The sequence below is a fragment of the Notothenia coriiceps genome, unplaced genomic scaffold (genome assembly GCF_000735185.1).
Source record: "Notothenia coriiceps isolate Sejong01 unplaced genomic scaffold, NC01 NC01_scaffold00024668, whole genome shotgun sequence".
NCBI lineage: Eukaryota > Metazoa > Chordata > Actinopteri > Perciformes > Nototheniidae > Notothenia > Notothenia coriiceps.
This window is the reverse complement of record NW_011357369.1, coordinates 2,706,232-2,733,698: the sequence shown is the minus strand read 5'-3', so window position 1 is coordinate 2,733,698 and position 27,467 is coordinate 2,706,232. Positions and strand designations below refer to the sequence as shown.

Sequence of the window (27,467 nt, the reverse complement as noted above, 5' to 3'; positions counted from 1 at the left end):
ATCAGCATCATGCAGCTCAGCATTAGATTTGATCAGAGCCTGAGATTATTATAGCTGGCCCTTTAGGCCAATACATGGTCTTTACAAGAAGGAACACACTGTGAACAGTACATTCTTACCAGTAAATTATATTCTGGTTATATTTAACAGTAAGAGGAATTGCTTTTGACCTACAGTCAACTTCTCTTGTGAAATTATTTCCAGCTGTAGAAAAAGATGATCCTTCGTAGTCAAGGGTGTAACTTTGGTTTGAGAAGTGGGGGGGACACAAAACAGGGGGTCCTCCGCAATGAAACATTGTTCTCGATTTAATTCCATTTCCTGCCTTTCTACATATATATATTAGGGACTATGGTGTTAATTAATACAAGAAACATGTGTAGTGTATATAATGAGTGTGCAAACTTATCTATCCATGAACCTGTTTTATTTGTGATGACCTCACATCCGATAGGGGGGTCCGGGGGCATGCCCCCCGGTAAGATTTGTTTCTTTAAATTTAAGTTAAAGGCATCAATCTGGTGCACAAATTAAGAGATTTATGGATACAGCTCTCTCAACACTCATATGAAACAGAACTGTATATATTTCAATACTCCAAAAACCATTAGAATATGCTCACAACCAATAACACATCATTGATATACTCCTCTCTCCTATCTTTAGTCTGCATTCTTTATTTTTATTTATGCATATTTTACTAATCACTCCCCTTTCAAACTGTGTTTTAAATTTTTTACTGACATTGGAATTACTTTTTAACTTATTTTGAACAAATATTGTAAATAGATGGAAANCTTCAGCTGAAATGCTCCTCTCTAGCTCTGTTCCTAAATATCTATAGACCACCCAAATACTGTGCCAGCTTTTTTGATGACTTTACTGAACTGCTGTCTATATAGTGTGTATTGACTTTGACCGTCTAGTCCAGGGGTCGGCAACTCGCGGCCCACGGGCCGCATGCGGCCCTTTAAGCCCTCTGCTCTGGCTCCCTTGAGCTTAGACAAAAATAAGAAGGAAATAAAATAAAAGTATTTGTAGGACTATTTATATTTTGTTGCATGGTTGAAAATGTTTGGTATCTTGTATTTTGAGGTGATACTGTGACATAAATAAAAAACAAAACGGTTTTAATATTTTTAACTAAAATATGCGTCACATCCTGCTACGGTCCCGCGCGAGCGCCTTTTATTGGAGGCACTCGCGCGGGGACCGCCGGCTCGATGAGCGAACTATGGATAAATCAAAGAAAAGTACCGGAGGAACACAGGATTTAATTCTGTGTGGACAGAGTTATATGCTTTCACAGCAAACGATGCTGGTTTACCGGTATGTTTGATATGTAGAGAGAAGTTGTCAAAGGTGCTGCAGCCTTTACGTGTCGAGGAACAACGGGAACAACGACACGGAGAGGAAGACAGCTGACGATCTTCAGTCATAATTCAATGGGGTATGTAATTTATTTCAGAAAACACTTTTTGTTATAATCCATGGAATGCTCTTAACATCCCGATAGCAATGATTATATTAAATGCTTTGACAATAAATACATACAAAAATTCATCTCTGGAAGCCGTAGCGCTGTAAAAAGCACGACCAATCATTTTAGCCGACCTGGCTAAAATAACTGGATGGCCTACCTGCCTGTCAGCCTTCCATCTGTGCACAAATTTATCTCGTGCCCTCATTGCATGTGCGCGTTCGTGTGTGTTGGAGGAGGGGCTCTGTGAGGAAGTCTGAAGGAAGAGGCATATTTTTTCCGGTTGTGTATTTTCAAATTCTAGCGCACTCGACCACACTGGTTTCTCCATTCTTACCTACCCTACCTTTAACTATTTTTAGGGTGCAGCTATATGTTTTATTTATTTCAAAGTGGGCCCATTTTAATAATATTTTTTTTTCTTCAAATGTGCAGAGGACTCCCCAAGTGCTGTGTTTAATTTATTTTAAAGTAGGCCTGTGTATTATTTGTAATTCTCCTTATAGGAGTTCTTTGTTTCTTATTAGAGGTTGTATANTCACGTGTAGCCCGTTCGTTCACACGAGGCCATAACGGAACCGCGGAAACCCCCCCAGAGCGTTCCGGTTGCAGATCTATCCACCTTGGGACCCCTTATCGTTTCCGCGGTTCCGTTATGGCCTCGTGTGAACGAACGGGCTACACGTGAGAGAAAAGTAACAGATACAACCCGTTTCGTTCTCATGTAAACACCGCCTAACCCTTCCTCTGCACAACACAACTGATGGTCTCAAACACATTCAGAAGGCAAGTCATTCGACAAGTTGACTCTTGACAAGGCACACGTGTTCATTGAAAACCATTCCAGGTGTCTACCTCATGAAGCTGACTGAGAGAAGCCAAGAGTGTGCAAAGCTGTCATCAAGGCAAAACGGGGCTACTTTGAAGAACCTAAAATATAAATCATATTCTGGATTTTTTAACACTTATTTGTCAACTAGATAATTCCATGTGTTCTTTCATAGTTTTGAGACAAGAACAAAAAAAAAAAGTAGGCAGTATAGGCCTATATATATATATATAGGCCTATACTGCCTTTTTATTTTAATGCAGGAGTTGAACACCTGATTTATTAAACAACAATAAAGTGTTTGCTCTTAATTAATGTAACTGAAACAGCATTTGTAATCTACTATTCTGTGAGGGCCGTTTTAAAGAGGACACATTTCTGATACTAAATATCTTGGTTTATTCTACCCTAAGGTCTCATTGTTCATTTGTCTTATATAATACACTTTAAAAAAAAACATCTTATTGATATTTATTTTCTCTTATATTTATTTGCATTGCATTTCATATTAAGGTAATCCAAAAGTAACGGAAGGTTCAGATTACATACTTTTTATAATGTGATACTTTTTATTATTTGTACTAGTAACTGTAACCAAATATACCCATTAAGTAACCCAACCAACCCTGTTTATAATGTATTAATGTCAAAAACATACATTAGTATGCTCTCTTCAAAAACAGGCTGAATTGAGAATAACCTCGTGAAACCAAACTCATCAGGAACTTGTTCGTTAGTCTTTCCACTTTTCTATCAATCACTAACTCTGGTTTGAGCGTTACAAAGGGAGACTGAATAAGTAACAAATATAAAAAATGTCCTGGCATCCTTACTGCTCTCTTAACGCCTGCATTCGTAGTCTATAACATGCACACCCCAAAGATGACTGAATTATTTTTGTTTTTGCACATTGTGTCAGGTGTTTACACTTCCATCTTTATGTTTGTAAGCCTAAAGGAGCTGATCGCAAGCTGAAGACCGACAGGGAGAAGATTGATAAGAAGGCGCTGCAGGACAGAGAGAAGTACCAACTGTCTCATGAGAGCACTGTGCTCAAAGAGGTGAGCCCCCCCCCCCCTGTCTCCGGACACATTCCATACCAGAGAGGAGCCTTTGTTTGCTTTCATTGTAGTGCTGCAACTTTATTGATCTGAATTCATGTGTTATCTAATCTCAGCAGCACCGAAGCCTACAGTCATCTCACACCTCAGTGGCTCTGTCAATCATTGGTTGCATCACTTTAGTGTCTGTGAATGTACAGTGACTCAGCTTAATGTGGTTTGTCATTCATCTCGCAGACAGACAAACCTGATCAGAGCTGAAGCGGGGAAACAATAATGTGTGTGACTCCAGAGAGGTCCCTGAAGGACAGTGCTGAAACAACCACTTAGATCTATTACTGAACTCATTATAGTGTTCAAATCTTAAAGTCTTTAAGTTCAAGTCTTTAATACATTTAATTTGGTAAAGGTTACCAGCCACGTGATTTAACCAAAAATATTACACAACCCAAACATATTTACTTTATAAATACAGATTGTAAAAGTTGTCAAAATGTTTTTTGCATATTTTTTTTTTATTGTAAAAGTGGCTTTTTAATATATTTTGGGTGCAGGGTAAGCTGAGAACAAAACACTGACATGTCTTATTCATTGAAGATGGTAATGTAAGAACACAAAAATAAGTTTTGGGCTCCACCTCCTCACTAGAGAAATATTTGTCCATTTTTATTTTGCCCTTTGAACTCAGTCTGCATGTGCTGCTGTGCAGCTACTCTGCTGTGGTTTATTGAAGCTTCTGTGTGTTGGAAATGAAGTAGATGAGAAGAGTTTTGAGCCTAGAACAACAACAAATAGGGCAACACAGACTAAAGGCTTCATAGCTGACGGGGTTCAATGCTAATCCTTCGTAGGTTTACTGTATGCAACACCTATTACCTTACACAAAGTCATTTGATCCATTGTTGTAATGAAATAGGGATTTCTAAATATTTGGTTTTGGTTTACTCATGCAGTGTTTGTCCTGAGATGTATCTGCTGTGTCTCTCAGTGTTCCCCCTGGCCTGACGCTCTGAACCTCAGCATCCACAGCAGCAGCACTCCATCTCCAGTTTACCACAGCTCCCCCACCTCCTGCACCTTCACAGATGGGTGAGTCAGCATTATCGCCCAATGTCACCATGTGGGCGGGCATACAGCTAATACATCGAGCTCTGAAAACTGTACATCTAATCTTAAAGATCCCATGACATGGCCATTTCTACTGATCATAATTCTATTGTTGAGGTCTACTAGAATAGATTTACATTGTTCAATGTTCCAAACTCACATTGTTCTCTCATACAGCATCTCTGTATAGTATGTGTATTCACCATAGACTGTATATATAAAGGTATTCACTCTGTGTCCTAAACGGCTTGTTGGAGCTCCTGCCCCCTCCCTGTGAGCCCAGTGTGCTCTGATTGGTCGGGAAGCTGAGCAGCTCCTCACAGCTGTGTGAGCTGCTGCAGGAGCAGACTGGCTTTCCGTGTCGGCGCCTCGGCGATACAGGAGAACAAGCGAAACTCATCCTGAGCACACATAAACACTCACAGCCGAAGTAAAAACAATAAGTGTGGCTTGATATTGAGTAAGAAAAAGGTTTATAACGCTGTGAGCATGGGTCTGCGGAGAGCATTTCAACGTAATAGTCAGAAAAACGTTTACCCATTTAAACAGTCGTGGTAGATACCTTGTTTGTTTTAAACTTCATAAATACACAAAAAACAATGAATACTTACAGGTTGTGTACCCGAATCTCCCGCTGGTCCAAACAAAGTGGGAACAGCATCGTCCTTCAGTGCCCTACGCTGTACATATCCGGCATGAATCACTGGAAGGTTTTGGGAAGCTTTGTTACGTGAAAAGCTGGCAGAGGGTGCGGCCATAGCTCTGGGCGTGGCTACTGGGTATCCCTACGTAGCGATACCCAGGAAGAAAAAGAGAAATCTCCAACGAGGCGTTCTGGGGCAGCATAGACAGGTCTTTTCTGTGTTAGAGTTTTACTCGCTACAGGGTGTACTTTGAGGGTTTGTGACTCTGCAGACCATTTACATGCAGAAAAACCTTCATAACACACAAGGGGATGGGTAATAACCGGAAAAGAATGAAATGGGACCTTTAAGAAAGACCAAAATGTAAACTTTGTTTGTGGTTTCAGAGATCTAGAGTATGTGGGACTGTCTCTGTAGTGTCATGCTAACATATGGAGCTAACGGCTCCCTCTATGGGTGCTTACCAGGAGTTCCTATCACTGAAATTCTTCACAGTGTGTGGAGAGATAAAAGTAGACACTTAGAATTGGACAGACAGACACTCAGCTGATCACCTTAATCTATTTTCTTCCTGTGTGGATGTTTCTGTAGCAACTGTTCTCCAACCCAGCCAGGGGAGCTGCTAATGCCCGCCTGCTCCGATGTAAGTAAGGGTGCAGTGAAAGTGTTAATGTTGCTCTCTTATCCCTTTTAGGCCATTATTTGGAGACTCATTTCAAGGGCTCTTCTTCTTTTTGACATGTAGCACCTCCTGCCCTCGTCCTCGCTGCAGGACACGCAGCAGTGGCTGCAGAGACATAGGTTCTCCCCTTTCTGCAGGCTCTTCTGCAGCTTCGCAGGTAAAGGCAGAACAATCATCACTATTTTGAGAAAGCAAGCACACAGCCGAGTGACTCAAACATAAAAAAGCATATGAAAGGAATCCATGAATATTTTGAACAGGTAGGAAGCAGAGTGGATCTTCTGCTGTTGTTGCAGGTGCAGATCTGTTGAGGATGAGCAGGGAGGATCTGGTCCAGATCTGCGGTCCAGCTGATGGGATCCGCCTCTTCAACACCATGAAAGGAAGGTGAGACAATAAAATACATGGAGCTAAATCTGGGCCAACAGTTTCGATAATTCGAAAAAATGTAATGTTTTGAAAATGTACGAAAAATACAACAATGCATTCAAACAGTCTCTCAATCTGAAAGCATACAATCTGTTGAACTGATCAAGCAGGACTCAAATATCAAAATATATTTAAAACTGAAATATGAGTAAATATTATTCATTCCCAAAAATAGCTAAACTGAATCTAAATAATTTGAAACCTGAAAAAACTTTTCAAATACTTAGTTTTAGTTTGAATGCATCATTGTATTTTCAGAAGTTCAGGATCAAACTTGAATTTTCAAATACATTTTATTTACATTAAATATATGTAGTGGAGTAAAAGTACACTATTTACCTCTGAATCGTGGTGGGGAGAAGTACAAAATATGAAAACATTTGAGTACGCAAGTAAAGTGCAAGTCTCTCACAATTTTACTTAAGTACAGTACTTGAGTAAATGTACTTTGGTACTTCACACCACTGCAGGTTAATGTTATTAGTAAAACTCCGTGAACATCCTCTTCTGACCCTAAACTAAAATCCAAATGATTGAACACACTGTTATACTGTACCATGCACTGGCAAAGATTAAACCAGTGTTTTTTAATATATTTATTTTAGATTTTCGTGATTGCCTTTTAAATAAAGCAGTCATATTTTAGCACTGGTCATGTTTCAGAAGTCTTGTTAGTAGTTATCAGCAGTATGTCAATAATCAATACAGATATAGTAAGATAACTTTGATAAACAGAGATGTACCTGCATTTAAGTCTGTCAAGTTAGTGTTAGTGAGTAGAAAGGCGGGCACACATGAAGTCAGGCTGTTGTGTGTCTTACCCAGTTCCATACTACAGCTCTGCTCACCTTCCCAGGTGTATTCAGCCCCGTCTCACCATGTATGTGTGTCAGCATCAGGCCAGACCTGCCGTAAAGCCGGGGGCTGGAGACAGTAAGTGCCATACAGTGTCCTCTGATCTCTATAAATGATGTTGAATATTTACACATGTATTTTAGTACGTGTGTAAAAACATTTTAAAGGACTATCATGGAATAAGGAGAAGTACAGCGGCCGACAGGTGCAAACGCGCTACTACGGCCAAACGTTACATCAGGAGAAACGTGCTACGGTTTCAAAAACAATGCAAATAACCCCCCTACAAATGTCCCAAAACTCATGCAAATGAAGAAACATCTTCACCAACTCCAGGAAACATGCACAGGGTCTACTAAAAGTGCTGCATAAAGGAAACGTTGCAAACACAAAACGCTGGGAGAAAAAAAAAGCTGCAAGAAGCTCAAAACACAGAGAAACTAAAAACTGACGCACACAGCTGGGACCGGAGAGCTTGTTGACGTTCAGGATTATAAAGTTGTCCAACTGTCACTGGAAACTTACCTAAAATGTTTTATGGGTTTATTTGAACATTGTGTTCACATGACTCCCTCCCATGTTGTTGCAGATCTGCTGTACATTTATTTTTGTATAGTTATGAAACAGACTAACTCTGCAACAGAGACAGTTGTCCAACTTTATAATCCTGAACGTCACCAAGCACTCTGGTCCCAGCTGTATGCCTCACTTTTTAGTGTCCCTGTTTCAGTTGTGACACATTTGCGTGTGTTTTGGCAGATACATTACATAGTTTTGGACATTTCTCCTAATGGAAATGTTTAGCTTAGGCAGTTGTAGCATGTTTGCATCTGTCAGCCACCATAGAGAAGTGTTTCTTAAGAGAAATTAATCATCAGTGTTAGGTAGTGTTAATTTTAAAAGAAACTTGTTTCACAGCAACATTACTGCCTTTAAAATGTAGCTTGTACCGTTACAGAGTAACCTACTGAGAAAAGTACCTTTTTTTCACCAAAAATGAAAACCCCTTGCGTTAATGTTGGTGTCCAGAAGGCGTTTAACCTACGGTACGCTCATTGACTCAACCTTCATTGGATTGCTTCGTTTACGGCAGCTGTGCAGGACAGACGCAGTCTCCCCTCTAAGACCCTCATTATGTTCACTTATTGCAAATGTCAGGCATTTTTCCCTCCATGTAACAAGTCATAGTTATTAATAAGTGATCTTATGGAAGTTTGCATTTCACTGTGATGTTTTTGTAATTGATACAAAAAATAAAAAAACATAACTAAATAATGGATTACGAGAGTTATACACTTTTATTACGTTTCTCATTACAACAAAAACACAATTTTCTCAGCCAAGAAAGGGGCCTATTGTCACAGAGTCTGCAATGATGTCTTCAGAATGAAATGTAGTGTTCTGGTGTACATAAAGCAGGTTGATGTGTTCCCTCCTGTGTTCCCTGCAGTCTACCACGCTCTGTACCTGAAGGAGCTGACGCTGATGGACCTCTCTGAAAAGATCGCTATGCTGTACAGCCTCCCCCCGCAGCAGATTACACACATCTACAGACAGAAACCGAGCGGGATCCACGTCCTAGTCTCTGATGAGGTATCCTTACGTCTCATATCAACTCTTCACATGTTTGACTTGTTCACCAAAGAGCTCCGTTTGAGAGCCCGGCCTGCTAAAATTGATTTCAAAGTTCCAGCCCACCATTGAGCGCTGTTAAAAAACAACAAATAAAACATCTAATAAAAAGTGTACCTTTGATACCTGTTTTTCTCTAATACATAAAAGAACATTTGAAAATAAAGGGTTCATTTTTCAAAAGTTTTGATGTCTAAAGGTCCTCCTTGAATGACCCATGACTATAACAAAGACTATAATGATTAAAATAATGAAGAGTGGCACCAACATGTACAGCTTTGTCCTGTAAGCAGGGGTGCCGCCAGGGATTTTGGGCCCCATGGAAATATATCACATTGGGCCCCACCACCAGGCCCAGGCCACGCCAACCAAGCACAATTGCTGTAACCACACCTCCAGAACCCAACCCACTCATTTATGCTTTAAATAACTCTACATGTACAGGCTTGCATCTATCTTGTAGTCCAATACTAACTGCACAATATTTACTGACACTGAGCTGTGAAAATATAACACTTATGGACAGGGCTGCTAAGTCTAGAGATGGATCTGTTGGTCCTGGCACCAGGGGGAGGGACAACTGATTTAGTATGAATAGCTGCTAAAAATGTACCTGCATTTACTAAATGTCAGCTAAAAGAGGAGTGAAATGTGAAATGAATCGTAAGTTTAGTGAGTACATTGTCAATTTAACGTTATATTAATGTTAATTGTTGATGATGATTGATGAAAGGTTACTTATATTTTTTTGTTTGGGGCCCCTGTCAGTCGCGGGCCCTTAGAATCGTCCTAACTTTTCACCCCCTTACAGCGCCCCTGCCTGTAGTGCTGTATGCTCCGCATCTCTGATTATTATGATAAGGAAACACTTATTGCTTATCCTGAACAAGATTACATCCCTTGTTGATATTGCTTTTGCCAAACAGGGGGGGAGTTTTTTTTTAACCTCAGTGATGAGTCTTACCGAAATTGCATGTCATTTTGAATGTGTCGCCCTATAAATTCAGATATATTGCCCTTATAGTTAATCCTGTTGAGTTCCTCAGAGAGGAATCCATTTGAAATTGAATCTTGAATCATTGAATCTTTAATCCATTATCCTTAATTTTACCACTCAATAAAATAGTTTTGACAGCCAAAAGGCTATCCTAAACTCTTACTAAAGTCTTTATCTAAAGCTGACCATTTGGCACTGCCATTAACAGGTTAGCAGAAGATAATTATGATATTTAAAAGAATTTGGATTTATAGATGATAATAAATCACAAAATGTCCTCACTTGTGATAAGCAGCACTTTGGAAATGGATATAATCTGTTGACATGGGTGAATCTGTGTGTTTCAGATGGTGCAGAACTTCAGGGAGGAAACAAGCTTCATCCTCAGCACTCTAAGAGGTAATCATTTATCAAAGTGAATCTCTGATTCCACAACGCACTGTTCATCAACAGACATTCCCTATACACCCTGTGTAGCTGGACCAGTTGTGTTTTTAATGATCGTTTACCGGATTACTATCTGTCTCCCAGATGAAACCACGGATGGATACCGCGTCGTGTTGAAGTGACCAACACTCTCTCTTCCTCTGAGAACAGTGGAATTGTACAGCTTGTATATAAGTCCTAAGATGTACAGTAAAGTAAAATGCTGTATTCAGTTGACGGAAATGTGGCTTTTGAATGGTTTTCTTGAATTTCTCTGTTTCATTTGTATTGTTAAGTTACTGATTCATGCTTCAGGTGTCTTGTAATTAAAGGTGAAGGTATACATTTTCGGCTCAAACTTGTATAAATTCATGAATTTCATGATAAAGTAGAGTAAATGGCATGCCAACAAAAAGGAGATACAAATGAACAAAAATGTTTGATGTTTGAATGTCCCTGCTCTCTTTTTCTGCTTGTCCCAGATATGAAATGCTGTCATGTAGTCCATTTGCTCTTTCTGTTGCATATTATATACAGCCTACATTCTATTGCTATTATTATTATTATTATTATTATTGTTGTTGTTGCTATAATGCAGGGGTATTCAATTGCATTTCAAAGAGGTCCAGTAAGAGAAAAATTAAATGCTCTGTTTTCGCGGTCTACCTTTCTCTTTTTTGTACACGCCATTTGAAACTACTCCGACTGTTTCTCTCTTCTTGTCTCTTCTCTGTGGGTGTTTCTCAATGTCGAGTAAAGCTGCTCCAGAGCCACTATTTCAAGCATACTACGTCATTGAGTGCCGCCAAAGGACTGTTCCAATGTCCAGCATACTTGGAATTCTACCAAGGCCTACTTCGTAGCGAGAAATTTCGAGGCTGCACATGTGTAGACTCTGCGGTCTTAAAATCCCCACAATGCTTTGCGCATGGACCAATTTCCAAATCTTTAGCGGAAATTGCGCTCCATTTAAGGCGGGGCCTCGCATATGACGCACACCTGTTAGCCTGTTCCACAATTCTTCGTTTTCCGAGGCTAGGATTCTTGCCTCGCTTCTGAAGCACATGATGTGCTACTGAAGCAAGCGTCTGACTGACTCTAAACCACATTTTTACTTAGAATTCCAAAAATATCACTATTTCTTTATATGTCTTTCTTCATACATATAATTGTAAAACAATAACACAGTATATGTACAGGTCTATGTACCCCCAGGACCGTCCCTCCCTACAGGCCGATCATGCAGGCTGCAGGGGGCCTCACATTGCGCAGGGGGCCTCACATTGCGCAGGGGGCCTCGGCTTATGAGCTCGGCTTGTGCGCAGTTCCTTTTATCTGCTAATGTACAGGAGGAAGAGTGATAAACTGTCAGTCAGTTGGCTTACATAACAGTTAAAGTTTACAGCCTAAAAAACTTGGAGCATTTTTTCCCCTTTTATTCATTTTTATGTCAAGTTGCACATTTCATGCTGATGCTCAGCCTCTCCCCTTAACTCCTAACAGTCATCATCATGTCAACCACAACAGAGAAATAGTGATAGGAAATGTGTGTGTAGTTGTTGATACATTGTTGACAGAGGGAACTACATTTGAATACAGATTTAAGAAATATCCGTTTTTGAGCATGTCATAAGCATGTTTTGTCTTGACTATATTACAACTATATTATAATAAAATAATATAGTATTTATATTATTGAATTGATTATTATTATTATTAGTAGAAGTAGTTTATTTGCATTAATCATATTAAAAACTGCTCTGGAGATGTTGTCATTTCTCCACAAAAGTGAGTTACAGGAACTGTACCCAAATCTCTGGATTGCCCTCCGCATTGCAGTAACTCTTCCTGTTACAGTTGCGTCTAATGAGAGAAGCTTTTCCAAACTGAATCTTGTGAAGACGTACCTCCGGGCGTCAATGGCACAAGAACGCTTAAGTGGCCTTGCTATCATAAGCATCAACGCACATTTACCATTTACCTCACTGTATAAAAAAGTAACTGTGTTGATAATAATAATAAACAGGACTTATATTTACAAAGTAGGCTACTTTGTTTCCAAACATTTTTTTTCACTCCTGTCGGTGGGGGGGGGGGGGCCTCATCTCACAATGTCGCTTGGGGCCCCAAGTTGGCCAGGGACGGCCCTGTGTACCCCTGTTGTCAAGGTTCTGTGTGTATATTTGATGTACTTTCAATTTTCTTGAAAAATGGAGGGGGAAAAAGAGGAACATAAAGGATTCGTTTGTCAGAAGTTCAGAACACACACACACACACACACACACACACACACACACACACACACACACACACACACAGTATTTGTTAGCTTTCGTTTCCTCAGAACAGACCGCCCACTTTAAGATCGCCTGCTCTCTCCTCTGCAAACAGCAGGAGGAGGATGAAGGTGTGTTGGATGAAGCCTGCTCATCACTAAAGTCATTTCTAAGAGCTGTGCATGTTGGACAGTGATCGGACCGAGACTGCGGAGGAACAGGTCTCCGGGATGGTGAGTGAGTGTGTGTGTGTGTGTGTGTGTGTGTGTGTGTGTGTGTGTGTGTGTGTGTGTGTGTGTGTGTGTGTGTGTGTGTGTGTGTGTGTGTGTGAGTGGGGGGGTGTGTGTGTGTGTCTGTTTCCATGTATGTGCGCAGTGTTAAAAAACAGTCACGATCTAAATCATTGAAAATCAGTCTTTCATTCCTCACTTTCATCTAGCATTGTATTTGTCTCGATTTTACGGATCATGCATTCTGCTCACGTTACATTTTTGTCGGATTTCGAATCTTTTGAGGAGCTTCCTGTTTCGTACTTTGACATCGCAGTGCACTCACACCCAAAAAAACCTACATCAGTCAAATAAAACCCATTATTAAACTATAATGTGAGACTTCTCTTCGCTAAATACGTCGTGTATTGCGCAGAAAGAGTTACATCTGCAGCTTCGTCCGTGTTTTATTCAACCACTGTTGGCAGTGGGGAAATAAGAGCTTTTTCAGAAATACAAAGGAGCCTCTCACCATGACGCAGCAGAAACCCTGAGACAGACAGGCAGGGATTAACGTGCAGTGTGTTGTCAGGGTGGATGTTTTCATTTCATTTCATTTCAAACCTTTATTTAACCAGATTGGTCCCATTGAGATCATATCTCTTTTTAAAGGGAGACCTGCAATGATGTAAACAGTAAACATCAAACAGTACTGTTTACATGATGTAAACAGTACTGTCACTATTTAATTCATCAGCACTTTTACAACTAAATTAGCTTTGAAATATGTTTTGCTCATGATCAATGTTCGTTTATTTTACTTTTACTATTACACTGCATGGTTATTTTCCCCCTGGCTTAATAATTTATTCCGGATGATATATACAGTTAAAACAGATCAACAACAAGGACAAACTAAATTTGCTCAAACAGCTCTTTCTTTCTAATTCTATCCCTACACATAGTAGACCGTTAAAGTCAGATTAAAACTGTTACTCCCTAAGTTTTTTTTTTATGTCACGTGAAAAATGTAATTTTATATGCACTGTATGCATACCCAGGGATAAATCAGTATTGTGCTTAAGCTGATGCATTCAATTTTTTGTACACTGTCCCCATTTTAAATAAATGTCTTACCTTCATGTTACAACAGTGTAGCCTATGTGTCTCTGAACTCAATTTATAAAATACATATGAGAAAAAACTTTAAATAACCTGTTAAGAAAAGCAAATTCATCAAACACTAATGCTTGCCTGAATGTCAAAATGACTGCTGGGATACCTGTGCTGTCAAGTTCATAGAAGTTACCAAATGACTCATGGGGATTTAGACATTTCACAAAAACACAAGTTCAGACAAGAGCGTGGAGTGAGTAACGCACGGATCTGATGAGAGAGTCTGAGGGCAGGGGTCCGATGGCAGGGAGGGGAGGCTTTCATATGACATGTCGTTTGTGCAGGTAGCATGAAGTAGAAAAATCGCCAGTAGCCAGTTATGTGCTAATGTAGCGTTAGCTCATTTTCGTTAAGCGCTGATTTAGACGCTTGGTGTTTGAATTGTGTTTCGTTTAGGTAAAAATTGTTAATATCGTCTGTTTCTTCCCGTTAAGTGGGTATGCATCATTAATAGGTTGTTAAATGTTAACAAGCCCTGAGACTCTGTTTCTTACAAGATGCTGCGTCCCGCGGGGGCAATCGGACTCAAGAGGTTAAGACATCAATATGATTATATTTCTACTTTCTGTTGCAGCATTAATGGTCAAGATGTGTGAAAAGTGAGCCAGCTATCATGGATGATCAGGAAAAATAAAGGTAAAGAGAAAACGTATGTGATTTTATGTTAAACGAGCCTTCCTATGCAATTTATAGGCCTCTAATGTGATTTGCTCCTTTTAAATTATTTGATTATTTTTGTAGGTTTAGTGATCTACTTTTGTGAAGAAGAAACCAACACCGCCATGGCAGATCGAGGTGAAATCAAGGTAAATGACAGTTAAACATTCAGTATTTGAAAGGAATGTAATTCGCAATACATTTACATCCATGCGTTAAAGTTATCAATCTAACAACTTTGTAAAAACTCTAACCTATTAAACAACTTCAAGTTGTTATGTATTACTACACCTTATGTTTCAACACCTTAATAATGTGTTCATTAATTTGAGTTGGAAAAATAACAGGACTTTTTTATTTCAGAGTCAGGAGGAGGATCTGCCACCGGACATCAAGGACTGGAGTAAACATCAAGTGAAAGCATGGACTCTCACGTTAGATGATGTTGATGACGGAGTTGCAGAAATCTTGTTTGAGCAGGACATTAATGGACCAAGTCTTTTGCTTTTAGATAGAGAAGACTTAAAACAAATGGGTGTGACTTTTGGACCTGCAAAACTTTTCATTCATGCCAGACATGAGTTAGTGAAATTTAAGAAAGAGGAGCCAACAAATGCTACAAATCAGTGTGGAAGACCATGCAAGCCTTATCCATTTTGTAGGCAGCATGATACACATAGATATATCGAGAGCAACATTCTTGATATTCCAGAATCAGGTGCCTTAGACTTAATTGAACCCTGCCACGAGTATAAAGGTTTCACTAATACAACTGATGAAACTAAAATGAGCAAGTTCACTGCTGAGGTTATCCGCTTCGCAGCTGCCTGCATGAATAGCCGCACAAATGGCACCATACACTTTGGAATAGGTGACGAGCCTGATTTCAGCCATGGACAAGTGTTGGGAGTGGTCGTTAAGGACAAAGAGGCCTATTTAAAGGAACTAAAATCTGCCATTGATGGTTACTTTGAGTATAAACACAAACAATCTGCTCAAAATTGCATCAAACCTCCTCGATTTGTTGAGGTTCTCAACAAGAATATGACATCTTCTGACAAATGTGTCATAGAAGTGGATATAGTTCCTGACTGTATGGTGTGTGAAGAAAGCATCTACCACACATTCAACAGGAACATTAAAAAAGCCAAAAAAAAAGGAAAAGGTAAAGAAACAGACGAGAATGAAACAAAACCATACAAGCAACTCTTTGTCCGAGATGGAGGTAGTAGCAGAAATCTTCTCGCACCAACCACATCCACCAAACTGATGGAAGAGTACAACCAGTTTGTTGATGGTATGGCACAGCGGTCACAACTCCGGAAACAAGCTGAAGAGAAGCACCTCAATGTGATTAAAAGCAGTACCCAAGGCTCCAGACTCAGTCAGATGATAACTGGTGGAACCCACTCTTTAGATAAGTCACACTTTGAGCGTTACGTGATAGTAACTAACAAATCACATTCAATCCAGTTAGAATCTTTAGGATTCCTCGTAGAGCTCAACCCAACAGCTGTTTTAGACTTTGATCCAGAATCAGCTAAACATGGTTTACAGTGTCACTTCGAACAGCAGAGTACAGTAAGTGTCCATTTACCAGCAAAGTATAAAATCACAGAAGGAGTCGAGGACATTGCAAACAAGTTGAAATTAACTCGAAACACCAGCTGGGTGTTCTGCAATGGAGGTATTGAGGATGAGACACCTTCAGACATAGATGAGTGGTTGATGGAAAAGGGAGCCTCAATTCGAGATGTGATTTCTTTCTTGTGTCGGAAAGATGTACTTCCAAACAAGAGATTCCTTGTTATCTTTTTACTTTTGTCAACAGTGAGTGAGAGGATGGACCCTCTTGTTGAGACTTTCAGTACATTCTGGCAGGAGCTCAGAGGCACAGAGCAAATCCTTTGTATATGCGACAATGAAAAAGCATTTACCTCCTGGAAGGACCTAATTGATGCTCGGTGCGGGATCAATATCTCTGGAAGATGCATATATGATCTCAGCTTTGCTGAAGTTAATGGCACTATCCTAAGTCTTTTGTCCAAAAACCGTAGGTCCAGTCGTTTCCTACCCTGTGGGGGGGGAAGCAAAGTCTCCTTTGAAAAGAAAGTGGAGCGCAGCCTGAGTTCCTTAGAGGTCCTGTGTGTGAACCAATGTGATGGAGGAAATGAGGAACAAATAGTCACAGAGGAGAACTTCTACAAGGGAGGAAAAGTCTCATGGTGGAATTTCTATTTCTCAGAGCAGCCTGCATCCACACCATTTATCAAACGAGACAAGTTTGACTTCATCATGGACACAGTCATACCAGACTTGTGCTCCCTGAGAAATGCCTGCGTGGTGTTCAACCTTGTCCATGTGCCTGGATGTGGTGGCACAACTTTGGCCATGCACACTTTATGGGCTCTCCGGGACAAATTCCGTTGTGCAGTCCTCAGAGACAGCAATGCTGACTTTGCTGAAGTTGCTGATCAAGTGGTCAGTCTTTTAATGTACAAACATGAGGAGAAATCACCACGCATCCCTGTTTTGCTGATGATAGATGACTTTGATGATAAGGAAAAAGTATTTGACTTGCAGCAGCTCATCGAGAAAGAGTGTGCCAAGAAAAGGATTCAGTCAAAGTCTTCACAGGTAATTCTTCTGAACTGTATGAGGTCAGAGTCGTCTGATCAGACTGAACAAACTGAAGAGACAGTATTCATTGGTAATGATCTCTCCGAGAAAGAGCAGGAACTGTTTGAGAAAAAACTTAAAGAAATAGAGAAGACACACAAGAATGCAGACACGTTCTATGGATTCATGATCTTGAAGAAGAACTTCAAGCCAGAGTATGTTCAAGGAGTGGCCCGCAATACCCTAAAGAGCTTCAACATAAATCAGAAACATGCACAACTCCTGGCTGTTCTAGTTCTGTTGAAGGTATACTGCAACAGATCCTCACTGTCTGTCTCCCTGTGTGAGGAGTTTCTTGGTCTTCAACCAAAACCAGTCTGTGGGACCATCAAAGTTGAAGAAGGGTTTGGGACATTTTCTACTTTAATTGACACCTGCTCAGTTGCGGGTAAGTTAGTATTTAAAGCCGTGAAAATGATCCATCCAAGTATCGCTGAGCACTGTTTGCAGGAACTCACAACAACACACAATGTGAGCAAAGCTGATATTACTGACCTCCTGCTGACCACAGAAAAGCTTTATGAGAGCACACAAGGCAAAGACCAACTCCTGCAAGACGTTCACCACATTTTGGTGAAGAGATATCATTCAGTGGAGGAATCTCAGTTCTCTCCACTAATTCAACACATTGCAAGTGAAACCCCAGGACTCGAAGAGATGGTGCTGCAAAATGCATCCAAACGATTTCCAAAAGATGCAGTTGTTTCTCAGTTACTGGCCAGGTACTATTACCTAAAGAAGAAGGACTTCTTAGAGGCAGCAGATTGGGCACGTAGAGCTAGGGAACTCTCCAACGACAGCTCCTATTTTGCTGACACATCAGCACAAGTTATCAAGCATGAGCTGAAAAATGCCATTGCAAACTACAAGGAGGAACCTATCAGTCCTAAAAAATTGGAAGAGCTTCTCAAAATGTCCCAGTCAGCAATAGATGCGTTCAAGGATACGCAGAGCATTGCAAAGAAGGAGTCATTGCTTCGATTGAAAAACTTGAAAGACAACTGCCCGTTCAACACAGCAGGGTGCCTGGGAGAAATTCAGGTCGGTGTAATTGTCATTGAATTGCTGGCAAAGACCCCGGTGTTTTCTTACGACAATGTCCGCCATGACATTATGAGCGGGGTTCTCTCTGGAGATGTGAAACTTCAGGATGTAGAGAGAAATGATAAAAGGCACCAAAAACACACACACTACTACATGATTCTCAGGCCGTTTGAGGATTTGCTTTACAGCCTCAGATGTAGGATGAAGGTGAACTTCGACTTCCTTGACAGTTTTTATGTGAACTTGGGCTCCAGATCTGGAATGAAAGACAATCGTGACCAAATAGCCCAAAAGAAGCTTTTCAGATGTTTCAGAGTGTATGCAAATCTCTTCTGCAAGACAGATTCTGCAGATCTTCTGAAGAATCAGGGCATGCTAAACATGCTGAAACTCCACGAGGCAAGACAATACCTGGAGATGCAAAAAGCTGACAGCTACTCTGGGATTCTGACGTGTCTCTCAAACAAGATCTCACCTGATACATTGAAAAAGATCGCCAGACAGCATGCGTTCCTTTGTGAACATCCCCATAGGCCGACTGTGAGGGAAAGAATCAACTTCATCTACGTCAATGTTGTGTTGAGTTGTATCAAACTGGAATCAAAATACATCCTGCCATACCAGAAACTATTAGATCTCCTTTACCAAGTCATGCGTGAGCAAATCCCAATAAGTGAGACTTTGTCCCTTTACTTCATTGCTGTTGTGTTGTTGTGGCCACAGCAGTGCAATCTGCAGAATGTTCTACCTAGAAGTCTGGGGATGTGCATCTCACAGATGAGGACCTCCTATCACACGGAGATGAAGGAAGTGTACAATGGAAAGAGGCCCATTGTCCATTTCTTCCTGGGGAGGAAACAGGGCTATGAACGACTTGTACACCTAGGGGAAATCACAAAGTGCATCAAGGCTGGGCAGGAAGAGTTTGCTGTGAAGTGGGAAAATGGCAAAATATGGAAAGAGAAGGAGGTGGAGACGCGCCTTTGCAGGGTCACTGGCGAGGTGAAGAACAACTTGATACTGGCAGATACTTGCATCCCAAACCTGAAGATTGAAGTCACCCCAATGTTTCGAAGTCAGCTTTGTGCTCATGCCGAGGGGTCAACAGTGTCCTTCTTCACTGGTTTCTCAATGAGAGGCCCTGTTGCACTGGACATTAATTAAACTTTGAAAGCAGCCTGTTCCAACATGCTGTAGCTTTCAGCTAAACATTGCATCCCTCTGTTCATACACACTGGCTTAAAAGTAAACAGTGATGCAAAATCAACCAATGTACAGCTATGTTCTGTGTTCATCCCAGGCTCTGTACATTACCTTTTTCAGTCTGTTGTTTTGTAAAGAAAAGTAATTGTCAAGTATAACCTTAAAATCAAACCTATTGAAAATGTTTTGTGTTAGATTGTGTACTCACGCTCACAGGTCACTGTAAATCATTTTTAACAATGATGAAAATCAAAATGATATGACCTGACAAGGAATTCTACTTACTTTTTTGCATGTTCAGGATCAACTAAATACAAATGTTGTGTGGCAGTTTGATAATATTGCTCCATGAAATGAAATGATGTGCTTTATATATTTAAGAACACATTAAGTTTTGAAATAACTCTGTAAGAATTTGAAACGTTTTGCATCATGTATCTGGGATTCATCATGTTCCACAATGGTCACTTTTTTTTTCAATTTAAACTATTTTGATTTTGATAGTCTTTGAACAATGTTTGTATCTTTATACAACTGATAGTGAAATGTTGATTTTATTTGTTTTTCTATATTCATTATGAATTATTCATCATATATATCATCAATAATACTTTTTAGCTTTTGAGTTCCTTTACTTTTGTTGAGAGTTTGGTTCAATCACGTTTTATTATACCATTCAATGAAAAACAATGAGCATTCCATTTTTGCAATAACTCTAATAAAGATTAAACGAAACCTTAACATGTAAGAAGTTATTTACATTCAAATGCAACGTTTTTATTGGCTATCTAGCCAAACGAAAGAAACATCACTATCCTAAAACTTTGTATCACAAAATCAATGTCTTGCCTTGTACTATATGTTCTGGGCCTTAGTTATTAATGTAATATAAAAATAACTTAAGAAAAACTGGTCTAGAATAAAATAACTTTTTCACATAACTCCAAATACGACATTATTTGGAATGTACACAAATCCTGAAATCAGACTTTGATTTAAAACTAAACTTTCAGAGGAGACTTTGAAAGAAATAGCAGTTTATAGAATTTCTTCATCTCAGTCACTCAGAATCTATAATATAAAAATGAAACATATTTTACACCCCACACAACAATAATACATGGATTTGACGTGTTTAAGATAATGTGGATTTAGGGAGGCCAATTATTTGAAAATATGTTGTTATAACTGAGCAAAACCATAATGTAACAAGCCTCAAATACTCCTGCTCTCTGACGCTTTACCTGGGCGGGGTATAAAGCGGCTGCAGGCCTTTTCTAGAGAAAGTGAAAAATCAATCTATCATTAAAATAAACCAAATCCAGAACCACCTCTTTTAAAAGATTGATAACGCTTGGTAAAATAAATTGATTAACAATTCAAAAAGATATGTTTTATTTAAAGACAAATGGGATGGTTCCAAATTCTGTGAAGTTTGTAATAAATGGATGGAGATAACCTGGACGCGAGCATACTTTCTAAGACCCAACTAACATTTCTCCTTTCCTCTTCTTGATGGGAATAGTAGATCCTAATCTATTAAATGTTGGTTTTATTTTATTAAATCAGATTGACAAAATTGAAGCAGAAGAACGCACAGGCACGTAGATTGTACACATGAGAGTATGCAGGTGAATATAGATGTGTATGTGTGTATATGAAGACAGATATACTTGCATGCAGACCACTCGAAGTGAAGATGAATAAAACCTTTCCTAAGGATTGAGTTAGGGCCAACACGTACTTTTTAATACCTCTTATTGTGCTTATTCATATATTAGTTTGTGTCGAAATACTTTTCAAAATGTTGTCACATTACCTTTACCAACCAAAGATATACAAACTGTATAATGATGAATTATGTATTGGAGGTGAAGTACTTTTGGGATGTTTTTACCAGTAACGCACACAGGAGGGCGCAACATCCTCAGAAATGATTAAACCTGTGCTATAATTCCAGTTTGTGGCTGCCTTTAGTTTAACACCACATATAGAATAGTTATCCGACACCAATAGAATAAAAAAATCTTAAAATGTTATGCCACTGGACAATACTGAAATGAAATAAATTAATGTACACTGTATGTAAATATAAGGCACATATTCAAAAGCAGTTCACAGGGTGCCAATACACTTGAGAAACTCCTCATTGAGGATGCACAATAACTATTGACAGATGTTTGTAACTGAACTTGAGGGTGAAGGAGCGAGGCGAAAGAGTAACAGGGTCGACAAACAGAGGAAGTCCTGCCTCCCTGGATGACGGAGAGTGTGACTTGTCTGAGGTTTGAATGGACAACAGGGCAGCTTCTCACTCAGCCGTCTCTATTGAACACATACTTACATCCCCCAGCTCCTGGGGGGGGGTGGGGGGGTGCAGATGCCTTGTCAGTGTGTGGTTCAGGATGATGAGCGAGGTGTGGAGCCCTTTACTGAATATGTATGCTGCTTTCTGGCCTTTCTGAGCTCAGGTTCCCGGCCTCAGGAGACCGGCAGAGTCTGTGTCACGCTGTGTCAGAGCAGCAGATGGCTCAACAAGTGACACACATCTGTAAGGGATTGGATGTCTGCATTTGAGGAGAAAGCTTATAGACACTAAAAGAACTTCACGCATCTGTTCAGTTTGAATAGCTTTAGTCACACTAAGTTTGGTAGGTTCACAAAATGCTAACAACAAGCTAATTTGGTCTTTAGTATGCAGCGTCAGTCAGAATGGATCGAGTCACATGTGAGGTATATGTGGCTCTGCAACACATGGCTGAAAGCTATCTTCAAAGGGTCTTCTTTTAGGGGTCAAAGGTCATTCTGGTGATAAGTGTGTCCTTCCTATATATTGTAGTGAAAGGGAGCTGTGGGTTCCAAACGCAGGCTAGGTGTAAACCGTTTTGAGGTATTTGTACTTTACTTGAGAAATTCCATCTCATGCTACTTTATGCTTTTAATAATTAATTACATTTACTAATTCATTTATTATTTATTAAGCTTTAGTGACTTTTCAGATTAAGACATTGCATTAAGTTGCATGTGATCAACTTAAAACATAATATAATGTGAAATCTAAAATATTTCAAGTTCAAGGTACAAAAAAAGTTATACAATATAATAAAAAAAGTTTTGCCGTAACAGTGAAATGCTACAATATTAATAATCAGATAATGTCATGATATATCACGTAATGGAGGCCATTTCTCTGCAGAATTGTTCTTTCACTTTTTATGCTTTAAGTACATTTTCTGTTGATAATACAGTATATATTAGTAAATTAGTAGTAGTACTTACTTATAATTTAGGAGCTCTACTTGTTATGGAGTATATTGACATTACTATTAAGTATTGCTTTATAAAGTAAAGTATTTACTTCTGTTAAGGATCTGAGTACTTCTTCCACCTCTGATCATAATCAAGTCATTTTTACCTTTGGTACTTCAGGAAATAACTTGATGCTGATACTTTTAAAGCAAATTGTTGAATACAAGGCTTTTACTCGTAACTTAATTAAGTAAGCAAATACAATGGCGGCTTCACAAAACTTTTCAGAGTTTTACGGGGCGTGGTTTGCAATTGCCCAGCCAATCAGAAATTGGAACTTATTTCTCCCCAGGAAAGCACCACCTCTCTAGCAGGGACTGAAAAGTTTTCATGAACTAACTTCTCTTTTTGGTGTGAACGCAAAATCCCAGGAACTACCGGAACTAAAAGGGAAAAGTACAGGGGAAAAGTACTCCGGTGTGAAAGCGCCTAAAGATGCTAAATCTACAGGCACTATAGCTGAGTGGTAATCATAAACCTCTGGCTACAGGCATGGCCGTATCCACCATTGAGGTCACGAGGTAATTTTTTCAAGGTGTATAATAAAAGTCCTGAAATAACTGATCATAATTAACAGGGTTCCTTGTAGTAGTTCCATTTACTGCCAGTGGGGGTGCTGCATAACTACGTAGCCTGTATTAAAGCAAACAGAAGAAGACAACATTAATGTATGTACTTCTGCACTTTTTTTGAACACACTCTTTGAAAAGGAGACTTTTCGTGGCTGTCCAGGAGGCTTGGGCACTTTTTCCAGTTTTGCAAAGAATTAACCACTCTCTGTTTTTGTACCGTTCTGCATTGAAGTACCTTTCTCTTTGCCCAAACGATCTAGCGGTCTCATTTTTTTTCTACAATTAGCTGTGCAGCTTACCGTGTCTCAATGTCCCCTTACAAAAAACCTCCACGCAGACGGAACCAGCCTGTTTCTGTTCAACGATGCCGGCGGTTTTGACAGTCTCAGCGGTCGCAGAGCTGCAGCTTTGGGGTTCATCTGGCTGCGCTGGTTTTAGGGTTGAAGGGCCAGGCTCCAGAGTTGTGGCACTCAGTGGAAGAAAAAAGTCTCCTAAACTATCCGATTTTACTTGATGGGTATTAGGAGTCGATAGCACTTCGAGCAGCTAACCTACAAAATCGGCGTCACGTGCACCCGTATACCACAATACGCTGCACTTTAGGCTTTTTGTAAAAATTTTTCGTCTTTTATTATGAAATAAGGCTCACACGAGAAACTTTCGTAGTGTTTGCCGTAACATTATGTGCCAACCGACGTAATTTATAATTCCTGCAGGTTTATATAATTATCCTACACTTTTCGTCTGTTTGATTAATTCCGAAATAAATTTGTATTTCGTAAATTCAATTCCAGAAGAAAACTTATTCTTGTTTTGCAACCGCATAGATGTCTATTTATAATTCGACCGTTTAATGAATTGCAGATTATAGTATAGTATTGCAGTATCAAATAAAACCGTGAACCTGTTAGTGGAAGGGACTTTAAACTGAGTCCACGATTGATTTCAGACTAATTCCCCAACAAATATAAAGTGTAGTAATTAGTCGGAGACGTTTCATTGAGTTTATTTACATCCCTCATTTTTATGGGTCCAATTGTAGACATAAACAAATCACTATCTTGTTTCATCTTACGACGACATTGTTTTTCGTAAAGGGTTGAACCCTAGTTATTTCCATATAGAATAGAATAGAATAGAATTAGCTACTTAGCTACCGAGTGACGGTATAGACGTTTTACACGGAGACTTGGAACTGTTCACTACAAAGTCCGAATAGTTAATTGTTGTCCTCCCCGTGTCTGTAATTCTGGTCGACATTTATTTCGAGAGCTGGAATCGAAGTCACCCAGTATATAATTACGACGGGAATACCTGTGTTGTAAAGTGGATAATACTTAATATACAAAATTTAAACTCATTGTGTTCACAAAGGCATAGGGATTTGGGAGGCCCTACATGTGTCAAATTATTGACCGTTTGAAGATTATAACGGCGACCTTTATGCTTTTGCACAAAAATTTTGAGTGTTAAAGGGTCATCTCCTGCAACGATCTCTTATAAACGCTTTGTGTTATTCGGTCGTACACATCAAGACCCGCCCCCCCGACCGGGCAAGTTACAGGCAAACCTATCAGGTGGCACCTAGTAAGGTAAAGTTTCTCGAGCGCATTGGAACCGGGTGACGGGTGAGGTTGTAGGTTTTGACTGAAACTTGCCTCGGGTCGGGGGGCGGGTCTTGATAGTGTAACGACCGATAACACAAAGCGGTTGTACTAAGAGATGTGCAGAGATGACCGCCTTAACATCAAATTTTGTGCAAAGCATAAAAGGGTATTTAATCTTCAACGGTCATAATTTACACATGTATGGGACCTCCAAATCACCTATGCTTTGTTAACCACATAGTTTAAATTTTGTATATTAAGTATTTATCCACTTTTGAACGAACCAGGTATCTACCGTCGTAATTATATATGGTGTACTGTCATTCCAGTCTTCCTTCCGAAATAAATTGTCGACCAGAATACAGACACTGGGGAGGACAACAATTAACTATTCGGACTTTGTACGTGAACAGTTGCCAAGTCTCCGTAGTAAAACGTCTATACCGTCATCGGTAGCTTAGTAGAATTCTATTCTATTCTCATTCTATATGAAATAACTAGGGTTCAACCCTTTACAAAAACAATGGTCGTCGTAAGATGAAACAAGATGGGTGATGTTATGTCTCCAATTGGACATAAAAATGAGGTGATTGTAAATAACTCAATGAAACGTCTCCCGACCCTAATTAACTACACTTATATTTGTTGGGGAAATTTAGTCTGAAATCAATGTGGACGTCAGTTTAAGTCCTTGGCCACTAACAGTTCACGGTTTTATTTGATACTGCAATACTATACTATAATCTGCAATTCATGAACAGTCTGAATTTATAAATTAGACATCTATGGGGGTTGCAAAACAAAGAATAAGTTTTCTTCTGGGAATGTGAATTTCGAAACATTACATTTATTTCGGAATAATCAAACGAGACGCAGACGAAAAGTGTAGGTATAATTATATAACCTGCAGGAATTATAATTACGTCGGTTTGGCAATAATGTTACGCAATACACTCTGAAAGTTTCTCGTGTGAGCTTTATTTCATAATAAAAGACGAGAAAAATTTTTACAAAAGCCTAAAGTGCAGCGTATTTGTGGTATAGGGTTGCACGTGACGCCGATTTTGTAGGTTAGCTGCTCGAAGAAGTCTGCTATCGACTCCTAATACCCATCAAGTTACAAATAGGATAGTTTAGGAGAACTTTTTTCTTTCCACTGAGAGTCTTAGCTTTCACCTTTTTGGATACCCTTTTGTGTTTTCGTCACATGTGTTAAATTTGGTTCATATACACATTTAATTGTTCCTATTTGGAACTACAAAAAATCACCTACTTCATGAAATCTATATCGAAATTTTATTAAACTGTCACTCCCTTATTCCAAAATAACACTTTTGAAGCTCTGGCTTTACGACAAAAGTGGGGAACCTCCCAAACTGCGATTGAATATGTCCTGCGACGGGCAATGTGCAATAGGACCGCTCTGGATTAGTAGAAGCATTATAGATAGTTTGTTTCCCGAACTTGTTAGCTGGATAACCAACATCTCAACCCTCCTGAACAACGCACCCATTACATCGGTCGTCCAACACTGATTCACTTCTTTCGTACTTGTAAAGATAAGACGAAGTAGTAAAGAATTGGAAGATTTCAATGACAGTACGTAATACCAATACAAATATTCCAAACCCACACAAACAACAAAAACAAAAAAAAACACAACAAAAAAAAAAACAAAAAAAAAAAAAAAAAAAAAAAAAAAAAAAAAAAACAAAAAAAAAAAAAAACAAAAAACACAAGAAGAAAACAGAACAAAAAAAAAAAACCAGCGCACCCACTTAAACCAAAAAAAAAAACAAACAAAAATATTATAGCAATACCCAGAGAAGATATTTCTTAGTTCCTCTTTGATATTAAAGCAACATTTATCGCGTCACCACTGGACACTTTGAAATAAAAAGTTGACATAGCAAGAAGAGATTGTACAGAGAGAGAGAGAGAGTCTCCTATTTGGAAGACTTCTCTGTGCTCTACTGGACGGAACACAAGTGAAGGGTGCATAATAATAGAATAACTTCTTAACATTAACACAGAGACTAAGGTAATAGATAAGGGGGGGGGAGGAAGATAACAAGTACACAGACGAGACAAACTAAGATAAATACCCCCCGGTTCCCGGTATATAGAGAAGAAGATATAGAAAATGTCGGGACGGGGGTGTAGAGAGGAGAACACCTGCCTACGGCGCCTTGTGAAAGATAGGAAGGATATACTATAGGGAGATGGTTATTCAGCGTAGATTTCTTCTTAAGTACTAGAATAGAACAAATATAAATAAAAACGGTTATCTCCTCCTACTATTCTGTTAGAGTAATCGTGTCGTGGTTGTCTTCCGAGTATATACGTAATCCGGTTTTATTTCGTCATAGAATATATAAATGTCCTTCCTTATATATAGATAAATTAGTTAGTTTCTCCCTGTAAAAGATAGATAGGTAAGTTTACATAGGTACATGACTAATGTCGGTTATTTTTTCGACATAATAAACAAAGGAACAATGCAACAGACACAGTCGGAACTATAGCGCTTTGTACAGTCTTCTTGGTCCGCTGATTTATTTTTTTATGTCAGTTTGTTTTCAACTTGAAGATG

General features: G+C 39.3%; 3 protein-coding genes across 6 annotated transcripts in view; 2 read left to right on the top strand and 1 right to left on the bottom strand.

Annotated features, from left to right (window-relative positions):
* tfcp2l1 (transcription factor CP2-like 1) overlaps window positions 1-10,756 on the top strand; it is a 29,166-nt gene extending 18,410 nt beyond the window's left edge. For 2 of the 4 annotated variants that reach the window (XM_010782928.1, XM_010782927.1), the window contains 9 exons: window positions 3,260-3,370; window positions 4,359-4,459; window positions 5,713-5,764; window positions 5,867-5,960; window positions 6,064-6,190; window positions 7,089-7,165; window positions 8,538-8,680; window positions 10,064-10,115; window positions 10,248-10,756. In XM_010782928.1, coding sequence (XP_010781230.1) covers window positions 3,260-3,370; window positions 4,359-4,459; window positions 5,713-5,764; window positions 5,867-5,960; window positions 6,064-6,190; window positions 7,089-7,165; window positions 8,538-8,680; window positions 10,064-10,115; window positions 10,248-10,285 — 795 coding nt within the window. In that variant the 3' untranslated portion in view covers window positions 10,286-10,756. Of the gene's footprint in view, window positions 1-3,259; window positions 3,371-4,358; window positions 4,460-5,712; window positions 5,765-5,866; window positions 5,961-6,063; window positions 6,191-7,088; window positions 7,166-8,537; window positions 8,681-10,063; window positions 10,116-10,247 lie in introns of those variants that run through there. The other 2 variants (XM_010782929.1, XM_010782930.1) reach the window with 2 other exon arrangements.
* matk (megakaryocyte-associated tyrosine kinase) overlaps window positions 1-27,467 on the bottom strand; it is a 634,871-nt gene that overhangs the window by 139,385 nt on the left and 468,019 nt on the right. The gene's annotated exons all lie outside the window — the stretch shown is intronic.
* LOC104955574 (sterile alpha motif domain-containing protein 9-like) lies at window positions 12,491-20,112 on the top strand. Its single transcript, XM_010782931.1, has 4 exons — window positions 12,491-12,651; window positions 14,378-14,439; window positions 14,545-14,609; window positions 14,824-20,112. The coding sequence occupies exons 2-4, from the start codon at window positions 14,421-14,423 to the stop codon at window positions 19,345-19,347; spliced, it is 4,608 nt and encodes a 1,535-aa protein (XP_010781233.1). The 5' UTR covers window positions 12,491-12,651; window positions 14,378-14,420; the 3' UTR covers window positions 19,348-20,112.

Bases quoted from the DNA above. Each gene is read 5' to 3' on its own strand.
- LOC104955574 (XM_010782931.1), top strand. The intron at 14,610-14,823 runs GTAAATGACAGT...TTTTTATTTCAG, and splicing joins CAGATCGAGGTGAAATCAAG to AGTCAGGAGGAGGATCTGCC.